The sequence below is a fragment of the Triticum aestivum genome, chromosome 4B, assembly GCF_018294505.1.
Source record: "Triticum aestivum cultivar Chinese Spring chromosome 4B, IWGSC CS RefSeq v2.1, whole genome shotgun sequence".
Taxonomy (NCBI): domain Eukaryota; kingdom Viridiplantae; phylum Streptophyta; class Magnoliopsida; order Poales; family Poaceae; genus Triticum; species Triticum aestivum.
In genome coordinates, this window is record NC_057804.1 from 618,199,250 (window position 1) to 618,219,617 (window position 20,368).

The 20,368-nt window shown below is 45.6% G+C and overlaps 2 protein-coding genes across 3 annotated transcripts; both read right to left on the reverse strand.

Moving 5' to 3' along the window:
• Positions 1-96: 96 nt before the first annotated feature.
• LOC123089421 (ethylene-responsive transcription factor 1-like) lies at positions 97-819 on the reverse strand. Its single transcript, XM_044511104.1, has one exon. It carries the CDS (start codon positions 750-752, stop codon positions 171-173), a length of 582 nt encoding a protein of 193 aa, XP_044367039.1. The 5' UTR covers positions 753-819; the 3' UTR covers positions 97-170.
• A 12,267-nt stretch (positions 820-13,086) lies between these two features.
• LOC123093623 (L-type lectin-domain containing receptor kinase IX.1) lies at positions 13,087-17,126 on the reverse strand. 2 transcript variants are annotated; one of them, XM_044515623.1, is made up of 5 exons: positions 16,672-16,926; positions 15,152-16,397; positions 14,635-15,044; positions 13,964-14,528; positions 13,087-13,836 (listed from the first exon to the last, which is right to left on the reverse strand). In XM_044515623.1, exons 2-5 carry the CDS (start codon positions 15,340-15,342, stop codon positions 13,122-13,124), a joined length of 1,881 nt encoding a protein of 626 aa, XP_044371558.1. In that variant the 5' UTR covers positions 15,343-16,397; positions 16,672-16,926; the 3' UTR covers positions 13,087-13,121. The 2 variants fall into 2 exon arrangements, with proteins under 2 accessions (XP_044371558.1, XP_044371557.1); XM_044515622.1 differs by lacking the exon at positions 15,152-16,397 and having other exon boundaries at positions 16,672-17,126.
• Positions 17,127-20,368: the final 3,242 nt, after the last annotated feature.

Sequence of the window (20,368 nt, forward strand, 5' to 3'; positions counted from 1 at the left end):
ACAAGCACTCTGGGCTACGGTGCATATGCATAGATAGATAGATAAACGATACATAGATATTTCACAATACATAGATAAACCATACATCGCATAGATAGATAAAAGAACTACAGTGCAATTAGATAAAAAACTATGGTGCAACTAGATAAAAACTACGGTGTAACTAGAACCTACTCCGAGTCGTCCTCCTCCTCATCTTCATCATCCTCGCTGGTGTTATCCGAGGTATCGAGCCACACGTCATCCCAACGTTCATCGTCTGTCCCGAAGAATGACTTCCCACCGGTGTTAACGAGATCGCACTGCGATATGGCCAGTGTCTTCCCGCGACGCATGTCCGCCCGCTCCGCGCAGCGCCTTGCCGTCCTCTCCGCCCAGAAGGCGTTCTCGGCGGCAACATCATCTGCGTGGCGCCGACGCCACTCCGCCATGGCTCGCTCGTCCTCCTCGGTGATGAGGAGGCGGCGCTGCTGCCGACGGTGGTCCTCACGGTCCTGGTCTGTTATAAGACGAGGCATAGGGGCGACGGCCTGCGCCTGCTCACGCGTGTAGACATCGTGGAAGTTCATCTGCGCGCGAGGCCTTCCTATGCGCCACGCCGCCGCATCGTACACGCGGGCGGCCTCGTGCGAGGTCTCGAACGTGCCGAGGCCGAGGCGGACGTCGCCGGACCGGATCTCGGCGTAGTAGACGCCGGAGGGACGCTCGCGGACGCCGCGGTAGCCCGAAAATCCCCGGCGGCGCAGCGGCATCGTGACGCACTGGGGGCGCGTCGGTGGCGGGGCGGGGAAGCGGCGAGGAAGCGGCAGAGGAAGCGGCGAGGAAGCGGCAGAGCGTGTGTGGCAGTGTGGAGGGCGATGGGTGGCCGCGTGGTAAGCGCCGCAATTTATAGGCGCGCTGGAAGCGGTGCGCCAAATCTAACACGCGGCCGTCTGCTTTCTCCCCCGCGCGTGCAATCTTTTCCAGCGCGCGCTACTTTTCCGCCTCCGCTGAAGCGTGTGAAAACGTCTCGCACGTGCTAAAAGCCAGTTTACCGCACGCGCGTCTTTTAACGCCGCTGTAGGAGATGCTCTTAGCAACGATGGAGTGTTCGGGACCATGTGGAAAACCATTGCCCATGGCTTTATTGTTGCATCGCTACGGCATTTCTTTCTTCGTCATTATTTTCTGCGACGAAGCAACGAACTGGTACTCAATCTCTCGCATGGGCAATGGTCAAAACGGGGTGCACTGATTGGTACAGCAATGTTTGCTTTTTCCTCCGTCTGTTGTGTTTTCTGCGAGGAAGGAAATGCAGCGCCCAGCCGCATAGAAATCCTGTGGGGCTGGTAGTACTGGGTCCAACTTTTCCTACCGAGTCACTGTCTTAGCTAGAAAAATAATGAAAAAAAATAGTTCTCGAAGACTGGAATATGCGGCCTTCAAACCATATATACAGGCGTACGGATATGACGGAACAGTCAGAGCATCAAATTTGACCGTCGATCAGAACCATTTTTTCAGTTATCCGGCCAGGGAGAATTGTCTTACAACGTCTCCACGGGTTCTCCAACAACAAATGTAATAAGAATGACCACCACGGGCAACGGCAGGGAGCGGCATGGCCCGACCGGCAGGGAGACGAATCTAAGAGTAGGCAGCCCAGCTTTTGTTCTCTTTTAGCCTGGCTATTCTCTTCCACTAGATCATTGACAGCCCGCGTTGCTGCGTCCGTCTATTTCTACAATAGAATGGTAGGAGCTTACATAAATATATGGACACCGAAATTTACATAAATATATGTAACTGATAATTTATTACAACATTTTCAATGTGCTCATATGGCTTAATCGGTATTGGTCGTCGGACTTTTACTCTCTAATTGTTCCATTTCTTATTGATGTATTCTAAACAATTGTAGCCTGCACCCAAAAGATGATCTTGTGTAGGCAACAGGAACTAAGAACAAAAATTCTGCTTGACAATAAACAAGATATTACAGAACGGAAGGTTATAGTAAGACAATTTTCATTGACACTGAAGTCAAGAATAAAATTTTGATAAATAAGGGAAGCTATCTCATTTAGAACATTGTCCGGTACATGATGTGAGTGTCGATTTGTTTTTTTTTTTGTTTTTTACATATCATTTGTGATGCTACTGCCAATAAGAAAACAAACTCCACCTCACATGTGTTATATTTGAAAGAATACCCAGTCTTACAATTAAGGACAGGGCCCTGTAGAGAATAAAATATGGATTTCTGCTGACAATAAAATTGGATATTAGAGAATGGAAGGATTCCAGTAAGACAATTTTCATTATCACTACAGTAAACAATAAAATATTGATAAATAAGGGCAGCTATCTGAGTTGGAACATTGTCTGGTCTACATGATGCGATTATCGGGTTTTTTTCACTATCATTTGTGATGCTACTGCCATGTAGAAACAAACTGAACCTCAGATGTGTTATATTTTGTGTTTGAAAGAATATCCAGTCTTACAATCAAGGAGAGAGCTCTGTAGAGAATGAAATGGGGAGCTAACAACGGTAAGACAAACTTTGTACTTGGTGAACCCATCTTTTGGACATAATTGAAAGATTAAGCTAGGGGTGTGTGAGAGGACATAATTTGCATACCTTGAGAAGCTGCAGTGTAGTTGCACTTAAAGTATGCCAAAAAAAATCCGGTTCCTGTTGGTCTTCAATTATTGTGGCACTTTATAATATATGTTAGCCTCTTAAAAAAATGAGATATTGCATATAACCACAAAAAGGCTTCACTAGTAGACTCAGAATACTGTAGGCTTCATTCAACAAAGAACTTAGTACATTGACAGAGATTATGTCACGATAGAAGATACACTACACAAAAGTAACATAATCAACTTTCTGAATTACACAATGGTCATGATCACCTCAGAAGTGGGTTTTTTTTTCTGTATCTATTTGTGCCATTTTAGAGCTAGCAACACTACTTAATCAGTTTCTATATACTCCAGTACCACTATAGATTGACACATTGTTTCGGTATAGTTGCTTGCAATATAAATGAACTGAGCAGGTAAATACAGAAGAAATGATGATCTTCTATAAAGTAATATTGAACATCAATTATACCATAAGTTACCTAAGCACTAATAATCACTACAATACATTGTCTGACTGGATATTAGGTGGTTCTGCAACTATTAGACAAACTTGAATCTATTTATTTGCATTCATGAACCAGCTGTAAACCACTGCGGTGTGAGTTATGAAGAGTTCCATTCTATTTACTCTATAAATTTCCGTAAATATGTTTCAGATGCAGTCCAGCGACACTTGTAGTCTATGTTGATTTTTATTTTCGGGTGCTCTATACACAAGTTGCTTCAAGAATATGGTTACTGCAACACAATTAACAATCCCAGAACCACGGCAGGCCAGATGAATATAACCACCTTCCTACCTGGCTACATGTTCTAACACTTTCCATCATTGTATGATGCATATGCACTCGGTCTTAAAGATAAGGTTTTTGGGCACAGGGAGAACATATGAAGTGAGTGTTTACAGACATAACTACAAATTAAGCTAGCATAAACTACAATTTAATGTGCGAGCATGTAAGACATGAATAACACTTCCAGTAAATATGTATGTCTTTCTCCAATTTTTCAACCAGAAGCTATGGGTCTCTCAAACTGCCATGTTAGACAGAAAGATGTGTATACTTTGGCATGTATTGGGACTTACTTTTGTTTGACGGTGCACCTCCAGTGTGTTTGTGATTTAGCGTGAGCATGACATGGTAATTATTTGGCTGCATTTTCTGTACTTGCACATTGTTTTGTAGTACGACAAATGGACAATCATTTGATATTCAGCCTCGTGGGTTGTGGGAAGAAGCTACGGCCGTAGCCCATAGGAGAGTGGAGGCGCGTGTTGATCAAACGTCGTGCCTGGCTCGAGGGAAGTGGTGTTGCAGAGGAGCTTACCCGGACAAGTTGCCCAGGACCCCAAGGCGGCCGATGACCTCGAAGAGAAGCAGCCTCGTGGATGTATGACTGCTCACCTTTGTGATCCCTAGACGCTGGCTTCCACTGCCAGGCAAGTCATCTTGGAATCCCACTCGAGCAGGTCATCATGGTCGTGGCTGGCAATGCTGCGCGCTTCACTTAGATCTCGCTCGAACGCGTCAGCTGGATGCCACTAAAATCACTTTTGTCCACTTGCGTACTGCACCAGTCAACATATTATGAATCTACTTCATCGCTTGATAATCAAATATCAACTTGTTTAACTTACTTCTGCTTCGGTACACCCCCCCTAAACACAAGGACGGCTCAGATTAGCCCATACCTCTTCATAAGTAAGGGCATGATAGGCATTTTTTATAAACTTTTTTTTAGAATCACCTATACGCTGTACATTAACACACCTTGCTGTGCTGTGCCGGCCCATTCATCACATTCATCCTTTCTTTTTTTTGAAACCGCAAAAAAGGTGATTGCTGCAGGATTCGAACCTAGGTCCTTCAACAATTAGCACAGCTGCATTAACCAGCTAAGAAACCGGACCTCAAGTGGTAAATAAGTTTAGTTATAATTGAAATACAACACTTGAAAAGCGCAACATTTTCTGGTTGTTTTTTTCTTTTCTTTTTTGTTTCTTAAATGCGTGAAGTTTTTATAATTCATGATTTTTTAATCGAAAATGACGACAAAATTTTAAATTCTTGAATTTTTCTTTCAAATCAGTGCAATTTTCCCCCCAAAATTGATCAGTTTTCTTCACAAATTCGTGAACTATTTCGCAAGTTGGCAAAAAAAATTTAAAAATTGTTGGTCTTTTTTTATAAATTGATAAAATTTGTTTCTAAATCAATGGGTTTTTTAAACTTTGTTAATTTTTTCCAAATCAATGAACTTAATTTGAATTATTGATGAACTTTTTTCAAAATCAATAAAAGAAAAGAAAAACAAAATAATATAGAAACCCATGTAAAAACTGAAGAAAAAACCAACCCGGTTGAAAAGGAAAACCAGAGTCTTTCTTTTTAGCGTTATATTAGACGCACTACGAAAGATGGAAAAAGGAAACTTAGACCATGATCAATGGAGGTGTTCGAGTAAGCGAGATGGTTCCGTCTAAGAGCACGTCGTTTTCCGACATGCTTGAAATGGCCCCAATTTTTTTCATGCCTTGTATGACCAATTCAAGGCACCATGCCAAGTTGTTTTGTTTTCGACAAGTATTGCATTTTTCATAGTTTTCTCGGTAAAAAAATGCTCGATAATGGGCGACCGTGTCACAACTTGCATACGGTGTCAGAAATCGTACAAATCTGGATGACTACCATGGTCATGCCCACTTGCTTGAAAAGGTTGGGGTCATTTTAAGAATGCCCAAAACTAGACCATGTTTAATGAAGGGGTGCTCAGGTTGGCTAGAAGGCTCTACCTGAGGGTGCGTTGTTTCTCAACATCCTTCGAAAGGCCTAATTTTTCCACCTCCTTCTATGATCAAATCAAGGCACCATGTCAAGCTATTTAAGTTTTCTACAATCCTTTCATTTTCTAGAGTTTTCTCGATGAAAACAAGCTGATAAATGGTCGGACGTGACACAACATGCATACGTTGTGGGGAATTCATTTAAACCTGGCATGGGTGCCTATCATGGGCATGCCCGCCTACTGGAAAATGTTGGGGTGATTTCATGCATGTTCAAAAATAGATTATGTTCAACAGAGGGTGTTCGGGTAGGCGAGAAGGGTCCATTTGAGAGCATGTTTTTGCGGCATCCATTAACTCACCCCAAATCTTTCCGTGATCTTATATTACCGATTAAACGCACCATGCCAAGTTGTTTTGGTTTCGACAAATTTAACTTTTTCGGGGTTCTCTCGGTTAAAAAAAGGTAGATAAATGGCCGGACGTGTCGCAACTTGCATATTTTGTCGGAAATCATTCAAACCTGGCATGGATCCTTACCACGGGCATGCCCTTTGCCTGCAAAAGTTGGGGTCATTTAAAAAATGTTCAGAACTAGACCATGTTCAATGGAGGATGCACCCGGATGGGAGTGACCATGGTAGGCAACCATGCTAGGTTAAACAATGTTCGACATCGTATGCAAGTTGCAACATGTTCGACCATTTTATCGGTCTTCTCTTACAAAGGAAACTCCAGAAAATGCAGAATTTGTCGAAAACCAAATCAGCTTTGCATGGTGCCTTGAATTGCTCGTAAAAGGCCATGAAAAAAATGGGATCCATTTCTTCGTCTTTTTTGGTGGGGAAATTGGGGCCATTTCAAAGATGTTGAAAAATAACATGCTCTCAGATCAACCGTTCTGACCTTACGGAATAATCTCCGTTGAACATGGTGTTTTTTGGACATCCTTGAAATGACCCCAACTAATAAATACAAAGAGATAAAATTGAAAACAGTAAGTGTTTTTTTACATTTAATAAATATATTTTTTAAATCACTAGTTTAAAAAGTTAGTTACAACTTGTATTTTGGTATTCAAAAAAGAGAAAAAATGAATTAACAAAATATGAAATCAAATGAAAAAATAGAAAAGAAAATAAAACGCTTAGGCCTTGGTCCAACTAGGTGACGGCATTGCTCTCGTCGGGCATGTGTTGGGCCGGGAGCATGCGGATTTGAAAAGTTCATCAATTGTTTTACGAATTTTCATGGATTTGAATATTTTCACAAAAATTCAAAACAAAGTTCACTATGAAATTTGCAAAAAAGTTTTCTCGGTCTTGGGAACCTCGGGTTCCCATCCATTTTTTGCCTGTTTTGGGACCTTCTCGGAGGTCGTGAACTGTGTTTTTCTTTTTCTTTTTATCTTCTCTCGTGTTTATTTGTTTGCCTTCTTAGACTTTTCGTTTATTATGTTTATTGTTTCTATTTCTCATATATTTAATTTTATCTGAATTCAAATTTTGTTCATATTTTTTTGCTTTTTCTGGAATTTCTATTTTTTTACTGTTTTTCTAAAAATGTCCGTGTCCAAATTTTTGTTATTTTTTTAAAAAGCTGTTCGCATTTTGACATTCTGAGCATGTTTGAAAGGCATGCAAATTTGTTTTGAAATTTATGTACAATTTTTAAAAATACAAATATTAGTATTTTATGAACAAAACAGGAAAACTAGAAACCCTAAAGAAAACCGTGCAAAAAAAAAAGATATACATAAACTAAAGAGTGGAGGTGCTGTGTTTTTTTCTTGGCATTATGTCTCCCGCACAAGAAGAGGAAAACAAGCAAATAATGCAAATCTGATGTGCTGTCCTGGATGGTTTGTGCGGTTACACGTAGTGCGTGAGGGCTGTGGTTCGAATCCATCCGAGGACATCTATTTTTTTGACAATTAAAACTAGAAAAACGTAAATGGGCTGAGCCCATGAGGGAGGGCTGTTCGCCGTGTATTATACGAAACTAAACCGTACATACTTTCAATGTAGGAAAGTGAATACAATTTGTGAAAAAGTACATACTACCCTTTATACGTTTTGTGAGGGGGGTGTACCGAAGCACTTCTCATACTTTTATCCTACGCCTAGGTGCACAGGTTGGAAATAATGATAGAAACATCAAAATAGAGCAGATGCTGCCCGTTGAACATGAGAAATTTAGAGTAGGATATACTCTCATTGTAAAGTAAAGTTAGAAAAATATCCTCTCTTGGATGTCACTTATGTGCCAAATCATAAATCATGGTATAGAACATGCCCTTCATCTACAAATTTCAATGTAGCTGGAAAAAGAGAAATAATTATAGTTCACATGAAAAAGATAAGCAGGACTTATAAGCAAGTCTTATAATTCTAGAGCACAAACCAAGTATTGCAGTCTCATTTGCTCACTGGATTTGATAAAACTTTCCAAATCGCATTAGAAAAATATTATTGTAATTTGACCTGACAGAGAAAAGAGATCAAAAAACACTACACTTCTAACTGATGGAACCACCGGGTTGTCACCCGTAGCCTGCACACATTAAAATCCCAAGAACAATCTCTGTCATAACGAGAAGGAGGATTTTCCTGTAGGTAATAGGCTGCCGAACCATCTGCCAGGAGGAGTGCTAGCGGCCGGTGATTGAATTCTTAGTGGACGAACCCAAGGTGGAGAGTTAGTGCTAGCGGCTGGAATCAACTCTGGCAGGACACGTGGACAGAGAGATGAACAGACAGAACAATGGGCGATCCGCCGCTGGATCTAAGTCGTCATGGTCGCGGCCGGCAGCGCCGTGCGCTTGGCTCGGATCCTGCTCAAGCACGTCGGCTGGATTCGCCCAAATCGCGTGCTCGTCACGGCGTCACCTGGACGGATCTCCCGCGTCGCCCGGCACGGCTCGCCCGCTTCACCATCCTGCTCAAGCGCGTCGCGCGCGTCGGGGCGGCTGGATTCCCCTGTCACTGATCCACCTCCTCTATCCAACGAGTAGCGAGCACAATTAGCGGACGATCCACATCCCATGTCGAGCGAGAACAACGGTATTAGCTTAATGGGTTGGCATAACCGGCCCACTTTACCACATGGCTTGGATTCGGCCTCTGGAATAGCAGCCCATAGGACAGCTGGGCCAGTTGCGGGAGAGATGATTTTACACATTAGATCTGACGGCCAGAAACATTTAGATCGCGAAAACGGACGGTGAGAAACCCAAATCGTTGAGAGAGCTCGCTTTAGGCTCGGTTATACTATCCTTACTAGATCATCGAAGGCACGCGTTGCCGCGCCCATCCATTGTTACAATATAATGATAGTATGTACTTAATACCAAATCCCTTGGTGTATTATTAATAGGAACTTGATGGTTTGGGACTATTTTTGTAGAAGTAAAGATAGTACATTGAGGTCACAATTAGAGAACTAAATATCAAAGTTCGGAGGGCAAGATACTCAAGTGAAAAGTAGTAATTATATATCGTTGTAACAGGCTCCTTTTAGATGAATTAATGCTAGAAATTTTCCATGTCAAATATGTATCATGGAATCTCATAAACTCAAAGCTCACTCTGGTCTTTATGCAAAATAAAGATCTACAATTAGCTTGCTGAAGTGCGATGCTTTGAAAGACATCAAATATTTCACATATCTTTTTTACAGGATGTACTGCCAAATCAAGCACGCAAAGAGACATTTAAAAAGTAAATAATCATACAACAACAAAACTTTGTTCTAGCCCCCTGCCACACCACCAAGTAAAAGTGTAAGCTTTAATATATGTCAACTGTTGCTACATCTGTTCTTAAGCAGATCATTTGAAGTTCAGTCTTGGTTGGAATTATTTATCGTCTGCCACCACTAATTTTTCTCAAGACAAAAACACCAACTTCTGCTCCAAGGTGAACTTTTTATGTTTTCAGCCTCTTCAAAGAGAGGAAAGAAAAATTTAAATCCATGTGAACCTTGGTAACAGGGTTAATGGTTCATAAAGGTAGTGGTATAATTTTCAACCTTTCATAGCCCATGAAGCTCCCCTTCATAAGCAACAAAACACATCACACAAAAAAGCAGTACCATATTTTCAACAAGGCAAACTTCATTCATGCAAGTGACGGGAAACACACACAAAAACGTGGTTAAAGGGGAAAGTTCCCTCCCTTAAGTGTACGTTATTAGGTAGAAGATGCACCCTCGTGGGTGGGCGGTCTTAAAACCATGCGCTCAAGCCAACAAATCATTATCTGGAAGCAACAACAATTTCAGGTGATTGGGGCATGTGGATCAAACGCAGGTGGACGAGCTTACAACCGACATTCCAAGTTCCCAAGCGTTGTTCTTGTACAAGCCCAATCTAATTAGGTTCTGAAAATCATCAAGTTCTGGCATGATCGTCCGTTTTTTTGTGCATGTGAAGTATACAAATAGTTGCATTAAAATGAATAATCGGTAATATTGAACAGAACACCTCATATATGTCAGGCCTAAAACATGAAACTAACTCTGAAGAAATTTAGGACAGTAAAAAAATGCACCATCAGGAAAAATGGAAATGGATCCTACATTCTTTGAAAATACATATGTTATTTATTTAGTTAGTAACACGATGTCCTGAACAGATTTTAGGAGGACACTGATGAAGGACAAAAATAGTATCCTACCTACTTGTTTCAACTAAGATGGCATAGCTATTTTATATGACAATATCTTAAGATTGGTTAGTCATCGGAGAGGATGAAACCATACTTGTAAAAACATTCCAGGAGTTCATATGTACCTGCTACCCCCTTTTACAAAACAATTCTACTTGTTACCAACTGATAAATCCTTTAGCTTAATTAGCATTGGTCGGAGTACAAGTAAACAGTTACTTATACACAGCTTAATACATAAGCTTTGAACGGACCAAGGTACCAAACTGAATAAGTTGACAGTTAAACAAATTTTCACATGGAGGCCGGAACATGTGCCAGTCTCATATCTTGATCACAACCAAAGAATTGCTATTCACCATCTTTATCATGTACTGTAAGAACTGATCGGATACTACAAAATAAGATATTATCTGCTCACCTTGGGGCAGCAATCTCCACGGCACTTGGGCATAAGGAAGAATACATGGATATCTACCCCAGCATGATGCTGAATATTTTGTGATGTTATGGTAGAGAGGGTGAGCGAAGAGTGTCTGGGAAGGAAGCATATATACACGCATCAGTTGAAAACTGAATTGTGCAGCAGAAGAGACGTTGGCCCCCGGCATGAATGCCTGCTTAAAAACTGAATGATGAATGTGTTTATTAACAAAGAGTGGGAGCAGTTTCCCGGACAAGGCGCCATGATCGCCCGTGTCCCCCACCCTTTCGTACCTTGCAGGCGGATCCGCCGAGGAGTGGATCGGCCGGCCAACGGTTCACCCGCATCCAGCGTTTCCGCTCGATCCTCGCGCTGGATTCCCTTCCGAGTGGCGCGGGTTGGTTGGATCCACTCGCGGCGTAGGCTGGATCCCACCGCAGGTCAGCCGTGTCACCCGATTTTCCTGAATCGAGCAGCCGCCGCATCCGCTCTCTTTCAACCGCGCGTCGCATCTCTCGACCGCCCCCAGTTCTTTCATCAGTCGAGCGGTTTTTTTCTTCTTCTACGGAACGGGAGCGATCGTAGGGGAGGGCCGAGCAGGGAAACTGGCCCAATTAACCACATGGCTCGAAAAATAGCTACGGGGAGTAGCTTCCCTTGCGACGTTTGGCCCAGTTCGCAGTAAACATAGTGTTTAACTTAGATTGGACGGTCAGGAACATTCAACAAACGAAATCAAACGGCCAGAAATGCCTAATTCATAAGATACCAGGGATTAGGTGCAGTTTTACTGTTCTTAAATTGTAGCATGGAAATTTCTAAACATGCAGACAACTTCCTCTTCCCTTTTAGTCTGGCAATTCTCTCTGCTGCAACATGAAAAATCTCTGAAACGCATGGCAATTTTCATCTTCTATATAAGGTATGACAATTTTTTAGCATGGCAAATCTCTCTGTTGTTGGATGACAAATCTCACTGCTATAGTATCGCAATTTTCGAGAAGTTCTCTAGAAGAGGTTTTGTTGGGCAAACGCTGAAAAAATATTACTTGCGCATGTGAGCCTCACTGAGAGAACGTTCGTTCAAAACGTAGTCCTCGTGTAGGGAATGCCAGCTCCCTATTAGTGTCTTATGTTAAGGACGCCGATAAGCCATGGACGTTGGGGATTTGACCATGACAAATCAAACGTTTTTATGGTGATTTATACTTGTTGACCATATCAAGTTTAGTTGGTAAGCATGAAAAATCCGTCCTCAGTTTGTTTTTTTGCCAAAAAATTGCCGTGCTTGCCAACTAAACTTGACATCCATGCGTTGCCACAAAAAACATTCGATATGCCATGCTACAAAATCTGGAACCCCCTTACCTGGCAAACTCGTCAGTTAGGATGGCATTTGCGAACATTGGCATGACATTTTTAGTTGTTAGGTAGTGGGAGAGGTGGAAGTTTCTTCAGGCGACATGGCATTTTCTCCCGGAGAAGGCAATTTTTGTTTTAAAACTGTCATTGTTTGATCTCGTTTTCCAACTAAAACTACCATCAAAGATCTCCGGCTATAATTACCAAAAATCCGACATTCGGATTTTATCATTTCCGTTAATTAGTTAATGGGGTATAGGTTGGTACAAATGATCTGGAACATAGATCCATTACAATTTAATTATGATTATTCTACATAAACTAATTCATATATTTCTCATCAATTGAACACATAAATGCCCTACCTACAGGAGGAGTCCCTGGCGGCTGCAACCCTAGCCGCCGCCAGGGCCGATCTTCCAACGCCGTTCTCCGGTGGCTCCCCCCCGCCAGCGACCTCGGTCGTCAGTAGTGAGGGGGGCCGCCGGATCCACACGTGTGAATCGATTTTACTCCCTTATAGTTTAGGTTTTTAGGTTGTTCATCGTCTTTGCTTCGGTGACGACGATGGCGACGCTGAATAAAGAATCTTCGGATCCTTCCCTGACGAGGGCATCGGTCCTATGGTCGGGGATGGATTTGGAAACCAGTCTGTTCAAGCAAGGATGGTGTGGCGGCGGCGGCATCCTCGTGGTGGACCTGTGTCCTCGGGCTCCGCCGTTGCGACGACGTTTGCTCCAGCGTCGACGTGGAGCTTGGGAGGTAGTCCAAGAGCGGATGCAGATTGTGGTCTGCATCGACGACATCTGGAAGACGGAATATCTACTGGGCTCGTGGTTCGTGGATGGCAGATATGGTTTCCTCCTTCGGCGTCTTAGTCGTGGTGGGGTGCTAGATCTGGAGTTCGATGGCGTGTCCGGGGTGTTGCCCCGGTCTGATTCATTCAACGGTAACGGCTTCACTTTTGGTGAGCCACCTTGAAGGTCCGCAAAGCTGCATATCAGCGATGGAGCCGCGTCGAGCTCGGGTGAGGTGGTGATTCGTCATTCTTTTCTTCGGTGGCTGCTGTGGTGGTGCCGGAGGTAGTTGACGAGCGTTGGTGTCAAGCTCCGAAATGTTCTGCTATCTTTTCAGTTTTGTCATGTCGGTCTTTACGTGATTTGTACTTTGTTCTTTATGATATGAATGAGACACGTATCACCATGCAAAAAAAATTGAACACATAAATAAACACTCCAGAACAAGCTTGTCATAGAAAAATTCTACCTACAATCAATCTTGACTGAGTGGTGGCCGCGCTGATGCTCCCATTGATGATGTAGAAGTGCCACTGCTGCTGCCGTTTTGTTGCAGATGAAGATGTAAATCTTCGTGTGCCAACCGGCGGCATGTAATATGCAATCGGCATCAGCGTGGGGAGACTCGGGAGCGACGCCTCTGACCGCAACACGTTTACAGCCTGCCTGATAGACGGTCTCATTTTGAAGTCGAGCTGAGAACACCAGAGCCCAACAATCATCACACGCTCCATCTCCTGGGCATCAAACTTTCCACCCAATCGCTGGTCGGCGGCGTCTAGAATCCTCCCCTTGCCATACAGATCCCAGACCCACTGAGCTAGGTGGACCGCGTCATCCTCCTCCGGCTGGGGTACCACCACAGGCCGCCTGCCGCAAGCAGTCTCGAGGAGGACGACACCGAAGCTGTATACATCTGACTCGGGGTTGGTCTTGCCAGTGGTCATGCACTCTGGATCCATGTACCCCATCGTGCCTGCGAAATCTGTTGTCAGTGATCTTCGGCCATGTTGGACGAGCTTGGCGAGCCCGAAGTCACCGAGCTTTGCCTTGAACGACGAGTCTAGCATAATGTTGCTTGGCTTGATGTCCCTATGCAGGACGCATTGGTCCCAGTCCTGGTGTAGGTAGAGAAGCGCCGAGCCTAGTCCGAGCAGAATCTCATGTCTGAAGACAAAGGAAATGGAGCATCACATGGCTAATTATCATCTTATAAGGCAAAGAAATCGGAATCGGAGAGTCACGATACATTTGCGGTGCTCATGATTTTTCTGTGATGGGCGGGCAGGCATACCTTAAGGGCCATGGGAGCACGACGTTATTGGCGTCGTACAGATGCCCGTCGAGGCTGCCATTGGGCATCAACTCGTAGACGAGGAGCAGATTGCCGCCTTCGTGGCACCAGCCGATGAGCTGCACGAGGTTCTTGTGCCGGAGCCGGCTTATGACCCTCACCTCAGAGGCGTACTCCTTCCTCCCCTGCTTGGAGTCCTTGGAGATCCTCTTGATAGCAACTTGAAGGTTCAATTCATTCAGAAACCCTCTGTACACGGAGCCAAAGCCTCCTTGTCCGAGCTTGTTCTCATCACAGAAATTGCCGGTGGCGACGACCAGATCCTTGTAACGAAACCGCCTGGGCCCGGAGCCTTTCTCGAAATCGTCTTCCATGGCCTGGTCAATGTCGAAGAAGTTATCCTCTTCTGACCAATGCTCCATTGCTTCCTCGTGGATTTCACCTTGCTTTCGCCGTCGCCGCCGCCATAAAAGGAAACCGATCAAGGAGCCGATAATGATCAAGAGGGAGATTGAACTAGAGACGCCGATCAGAACCGCCCTTGACGGAGGCGGAGGCGAAGGTTCTGTGAAAAAAAACCGGAGAATGGCATTGGATTAGCATGTGAATAATGCAATATGTGCAAGGTGTAGCTCCTGTAACGGCAAGCATGTAAAGACACGGCTACTGACCTCCCGACGTTTCTGGAGGAGGATGCAGAGACGACGATGGTGGCTGAGCTAGCTCGTCCTTCTGACAGAAGGTGTTGTTACCATACCCCACTTGGAGGATGTCGCAGTACTTCTTGTAGTAGTTGTTGACCCTGTCCTGGGCCGCCGCGGAGGTCTCGTTGCACTCCGTCCCGCCGTTGAGGATGTATGTGGTCATGCCGTACCCGGGGAGCAGCCCCGCGTGGCGGTCTTGGGCGGACGGCGTCCAGCCGCCGGTCATCACGGCGTGGCACGACGGGCTCGGAGCCGCCGCCGTCATCCAGAACCAGATGGCCGTCTTGAAGGCGACGGCGGGGTCTGTGGACACGAGGTCCGGGTTGCGCAGCAGGTCCAGCCCCAGCACCCTCCCTGCCTGCCGGTAGTTGTCCTCGCTGCGATTATAAACTGCGCATTAGTAGTACGAAACTTTTTTAGATCAGTAGCAGGAAATTTGCCGAATTGAAGTTCATTCATCGCGACAGAATAATTGGAAGTTCACCTTGTAAGAGAAAGCAGGGTACAAATCAAGGGGAATTTGAGGATTTGCCACACCTTTCCCTGCACTTTGAGGATTTGCCCTCCTTTATTTTGACACTGATGATTTGCCACAACTTTTCCAAAAACTTGAGGAATTGCCCCTGATAAGATGGGCCCGCCATGAGAAGACGAAAATACCCATGAACTGCACATCGAATCACGCTTGGCTCTCTCCCATTCTTTCTGACGGTCTCACGTATTGCAGTATTGACATGAACGCCGCGGCGGCGCCGCGAGCTTCCCTTCGCCTCTCTTCTCCCCGCCGCCCTTTCTTTGACTCCACACTCCCTTAGCCGGGACGCTTCCCGCCGGCTATCCCCAACCGCTGCTGACCTCTGTCAGGCTGCCGCCTCCCCCTGCCATATCTGCTCCTCGCTCGCTATCTCTTGGCGCAGAACCATCCTGTACCGCCGCTCGGGACGGTGCCGCGCGAGGCTGCGGTGGCCACGCGCACGGCCTCGGCGAGCAGCATGACCGACGTGGCAAGGGACGCTCTCGTCTTCAAGGCGGGAGGCCAGCCGGCAGCAGCATCGGCCGTATGCGTCGCAAGGGGCAAGAAACGGCTGCCGGCGACGCACGTATCCACTGCAATGACTCAAGCTGGCAGCCAGGCCTCATCGCCGTCGAGCTCGCGGTCCGCCGTGGACAGCGGCGACCACTGGACGGCATCCTTGAAAAGCATGTCGCGCTCGAGCCGGACGGATGGCGGCGCCTCGAGGCGGACGACCAGCTGATGTGTGCCTGGGCGTGAGTGCTCTGTGTGCGCGCATTCTCTAGCACCTGGCCGTGCGCGATGTGTGCTAGGCGTGCGTGTGCTGGGCGTGCTTTGTGTGTGTGTTAGTGCTGTACGTACATTGTGTGCGTTCATGCTCTGGCACCTGGGCGTGAGTGCGTGATCTGTGCGTGTGTTGTGTGCGTGCGTGCTCCAGCACCTGGGCACCCGGCTGTTGCTGCTCCTACTGCTGCATACACAGAGAAAAACACTGTAGTCCGAGCTTGCCTCCTGTCTGGCGCGCCCTCGCCGAGCTCACCATGGACAGACACCACCGTCCTCGGGCTCGGACTGTCGACGGCACCCTCCACGCACCACATCCGGCAAACGCACAGGAGCAGCAGCAGCTCGACGACGCTACCGGAGCGTGGGGAGAGGAGGAGCACCAGCAGCACAACACAGGGCGGCAGGTGGATGAGGCATGGCGAGCCGTCGGCTGCGGGACGAACAGAGGAGAAAACGTAAGCATCTAATTTGGATTGGTTTTGGCAAGAGTGGCATTTTGGTCATTCAATCTATAGTGTAATCTCAAATCGGTTAGAAAGGGCAAATCCTCAAGTTTTTAATAAAGTAGTGGCAAATCATCAGTGTCAAAATAAAGAAGGGCAAATCCTCAAAGTGCAAGGAAAGGTGTGGCAAATCCTCAAATTCCCCACAAATCAAACCCAGTACCAAGCAAAAGAAAAGAGTGATGAACATGTCTCACGTACGTGGTTAGCTGTATGGGGCCTCGGCCGTAGTAGGGCGCGCTCGCCCGGTTCACCGCCTTCACGTAGCAGTAGCCGGTGGTTACGAAGGAGGTCTGCCCGAAGAAGGCGGCGAACTCCCGCCGGCGGGTCGCGTCGTCGCCGGTGGTGCCGAAGCCACGGAACACGCTCGCGTTGGCCGCCTCCAGGAACGCGTCGTAGGTGTAGAAGGCGCCTCCCTCGCACCCGCTCATGTTGCGGCCGCTCAGCATGGAATCGAACGCCTCCCGCGTGATGGTCGACGGCACGCTGCCGGCCTGCTGCTGCTGCCCGCTGGCCACGCCGAGCAGGAGCAGGGCGGCGCCGGCGAGAGCCAGCAGCACAGAGAGCCTCATCCGCCAAGGTCTGGAATCCTAGCGACGATGGAGTGTGATGATGTGAAAATGCTGTTCGGGAATCGGGACCGTGTGGAAAACCATTGCCCATGGATTTATTGTTGCGTCGCTAGTACGACAGCAATGGTCAAAACGGGGTGCACTGATTGGTGCAGCAGCAATGTTTGTTTTTGCCTCTCTCTGTTGTGTTTTCTGCGAGGAAGGAAATGCAGTGCCCAGCCGCCTAGGAATCCTATGGGGCCTGGTACTATTTGGGTCCAACTTTTCCTACCAAGTCACTGTCTTATAGCTGGAAAAAATGAAGAAAATAGTTATCTGCGGCTTTCAAACCATACAGGCGTACGGAAAGGACGGAACAGTCAAGTCATCAAATCTGACCGTCGATGAGAAACGGTTTTTTTCAGTCATCCGGCCAGAGAGAATTGTCTCACCACGTCTCCGCCACAACAGGTGTAGTAGTAGCAAGAAAGACCACCACGGGCAACGGCAGGGAGGGGCATGGCCCGAAGGACGGTCCAGATGCGTCGATGACGGTTCGTAACGAGGGGTACGATGGTCATTTCAGGTGGGCGTAGAGCGCGCGTAGACGAGTCGTAGAGCCCTGTACGAGCCTGCACCGGCCCGTGTACTATTGTACGCCGGACGTGTACGTGTATTATAAGCTGGCGGTTCCGTTTCCCCGCGGTCGTGCGCGTGCACATGTGCGTGGATATTTTCCAAAAAAAGGCCCTAGTATCAGAGGAGGGGAACGGGCACCGGCCGCATCGCCCACCCCATTTCCCCCAAATCGCCTCCCTCTCCCTCCTCTCTCCTCTGCCTCATCGTCTCCCTAACCGGCCACCCCACCTGCTCGCTCACCACCACCGCCTCCCTCTCTCCTCCTGCTTGCTTCTGGCTCGGATGGAGCAAGGCTGTGGCGAAGCCGCCGTCGCGGACGGAGATCTGGAGAGGACGGGCGCGGAGACCGTGGCAGATGTCGTGCAGGCCCTCGTTGGCGGTGCGGGTGCAGGAGGTGCTGCATCCCCACGCGCTGGATCGGTCGCTGCGGCGGCGGATGTGGAGGAGAAGAAGGTGGCCGTGGTGGACTCCGCCATGCCGGAGCTTGGCGTGACGACGTCGAGCGGCCCGTATCATGGACCTGCGGAGGCCGGCGGCGAGCACGTGGACCCGCAGGTAATCCTTGCCAGCAGTCCCCTCCGTTTCTAGTTACCCCCATTAAGCAGTAGATTTAGGTGTTAGGTTTTTGTTGTTGTTGATAGTTGCTGCATCGATCCCCTTCTGATAATTAGAGTTTTTAGATGTTTGATTGATTTATAGTGAAGGTTAAGTTTGGATTCTGTGATTGAATCATCCAGTAGATCTACTAGTTAGGGTTTTTTAATTAGATGTTTAGTTGGGTTTTTTTTTGTATTGGATTCAATTATAGCCACTCATATGTAGAATCTATGATTGAATCATCCAGTAGATGTAGTAGTTAGGTTTTTTTCTATTGGATTAACCTATAGGCAGTTATATGTAGAATCTATGATTGAATCATCCAGTGGATGTAGTAGTTAGGGTTTTTTAATTATATGTTTAGTTAGGTTATTTATATTAGAATCTGGATTGCCGCATGTTCTCAGATTCTGTTCTGTGTTGTATATGTTGTTAGATTTGTTGTGCATATTCCCTCAGTGGGCCACGGCAGGGGCTGAGCAGCCACTCAGTGTATCTATTAAAGTTGATATTGTACAAATGAGGTTTAAATCCTACTTCCTTCATTTGAAGTGTATCAATTAATTGTTGAAATGAACATAGTACGTTTAACTAGTGCGCAATTTCAAAATAATTAGGAGCTTCACTTCATTATCCATAAACTAAAATTGTAGGTAAGTTTATTTTTGATCTGTAGGATTGCTGCACTTATAAAGTAAATCATAAGTAAGTTTGCTAGACATGCAACTATGCCAGATGACCAAGTCATATTAAATTTATGTTGCATAACTCTATGCATGAATGTCATATGAAATAGTTTCACGCCTAGCGCCAAAAAATGCACAAAGATTTCCTTTCCTAAAACTCATGGCATTACAATATACCATCCAATATACGGTTCAGAGAATAGGGCAGCTGATGCACCACTATGTACATTACATGAGCCAGATGAAGTAAATACAATTACTTGTTGTCAACCACAATGGCTCACTTATATAGTTGCAGGGTACATCAAAGAATGTACTACCTCCATTGGCAGACCTGAGCACTCACAAGATTATTGTTGGTGCCCAGGCTGGCATTATAGTTTGAAGGACCACACTCAGCATGATCTAAAATTTTAGTTTGACCAAGCTATCATTATAGAATGCTTGACCTTTGGATACAGTTTAATTTTAGGTCAAAGTATCATTTTAGGTTATTAGAAGCACATTGCAGATTGCTTGACCTTTGCATGCTGCGTTATGTAGTTAGTAGTATCATTGAATTAATTACTTATATTGCAGAATGAGGAAGCTGCTGGCAACAAGAGGAAGCTGGACATCGCTGGGTTCAACGACCCGTCTGATTCTGACGACGAGGAGGAGGTAACCCCAAGATGTTTTTTGTCTGTTTATTAATCTGTTTGAGATGTTGTTTGTTGATGATGCCCTATATGAATGCCTCTAAATTGGAATGTTATGTAGTTTATTCATTGATATCATAAAGTTGTGTTGTTTGGTCATTAATTAGCTCTAAATGGCATATTTGTGGTCTTTGATCATGAAACCATATCTGAATGCACATAAATGGAAATATTGTGTTGTTTGTCCATTGGATTATTCTAAAATGGAAAATTTTGTTATACTTTCAATTAATTCCTCTGAAAGTTGTGTTGTTTGTGCATTAATTAGCTGTAAATGGGATATGTGTGATGTTTTTTCATGAAACCATATATGAATGCATATAAATGGAACTATTATGTTGTTTGTCCATTAAATTCCTCTAAATGGAACTATTCTGTTGTTTGTGCATTAGTTAGCTATAATGGGCTATTATGTTTGTTTGTTCTTTAAATTACAGTAAATGGCAATTATCTGATGTTTGTTAATTACATTACTCTAAATGGGAAGCATGTATTTATGCAAATCAGTTGTATGTGCAGTACAACTCTGGAGATGAGGTGGAAGAGAGGAACCACAAGTCCTTCATTGAGCATGAAGCCAACAAGATGAGGGAGAAGGGGAAGGCGGCGTACTACAAGTGGGGCAAGTTCAAGTGCCCATACTACACCACTAAGCCAATCCCCAAGGATGGGCTGTATGAGCACCTTATGTCGCATGCACGCGGTTTAACAAAGAGTGGGAGCGACG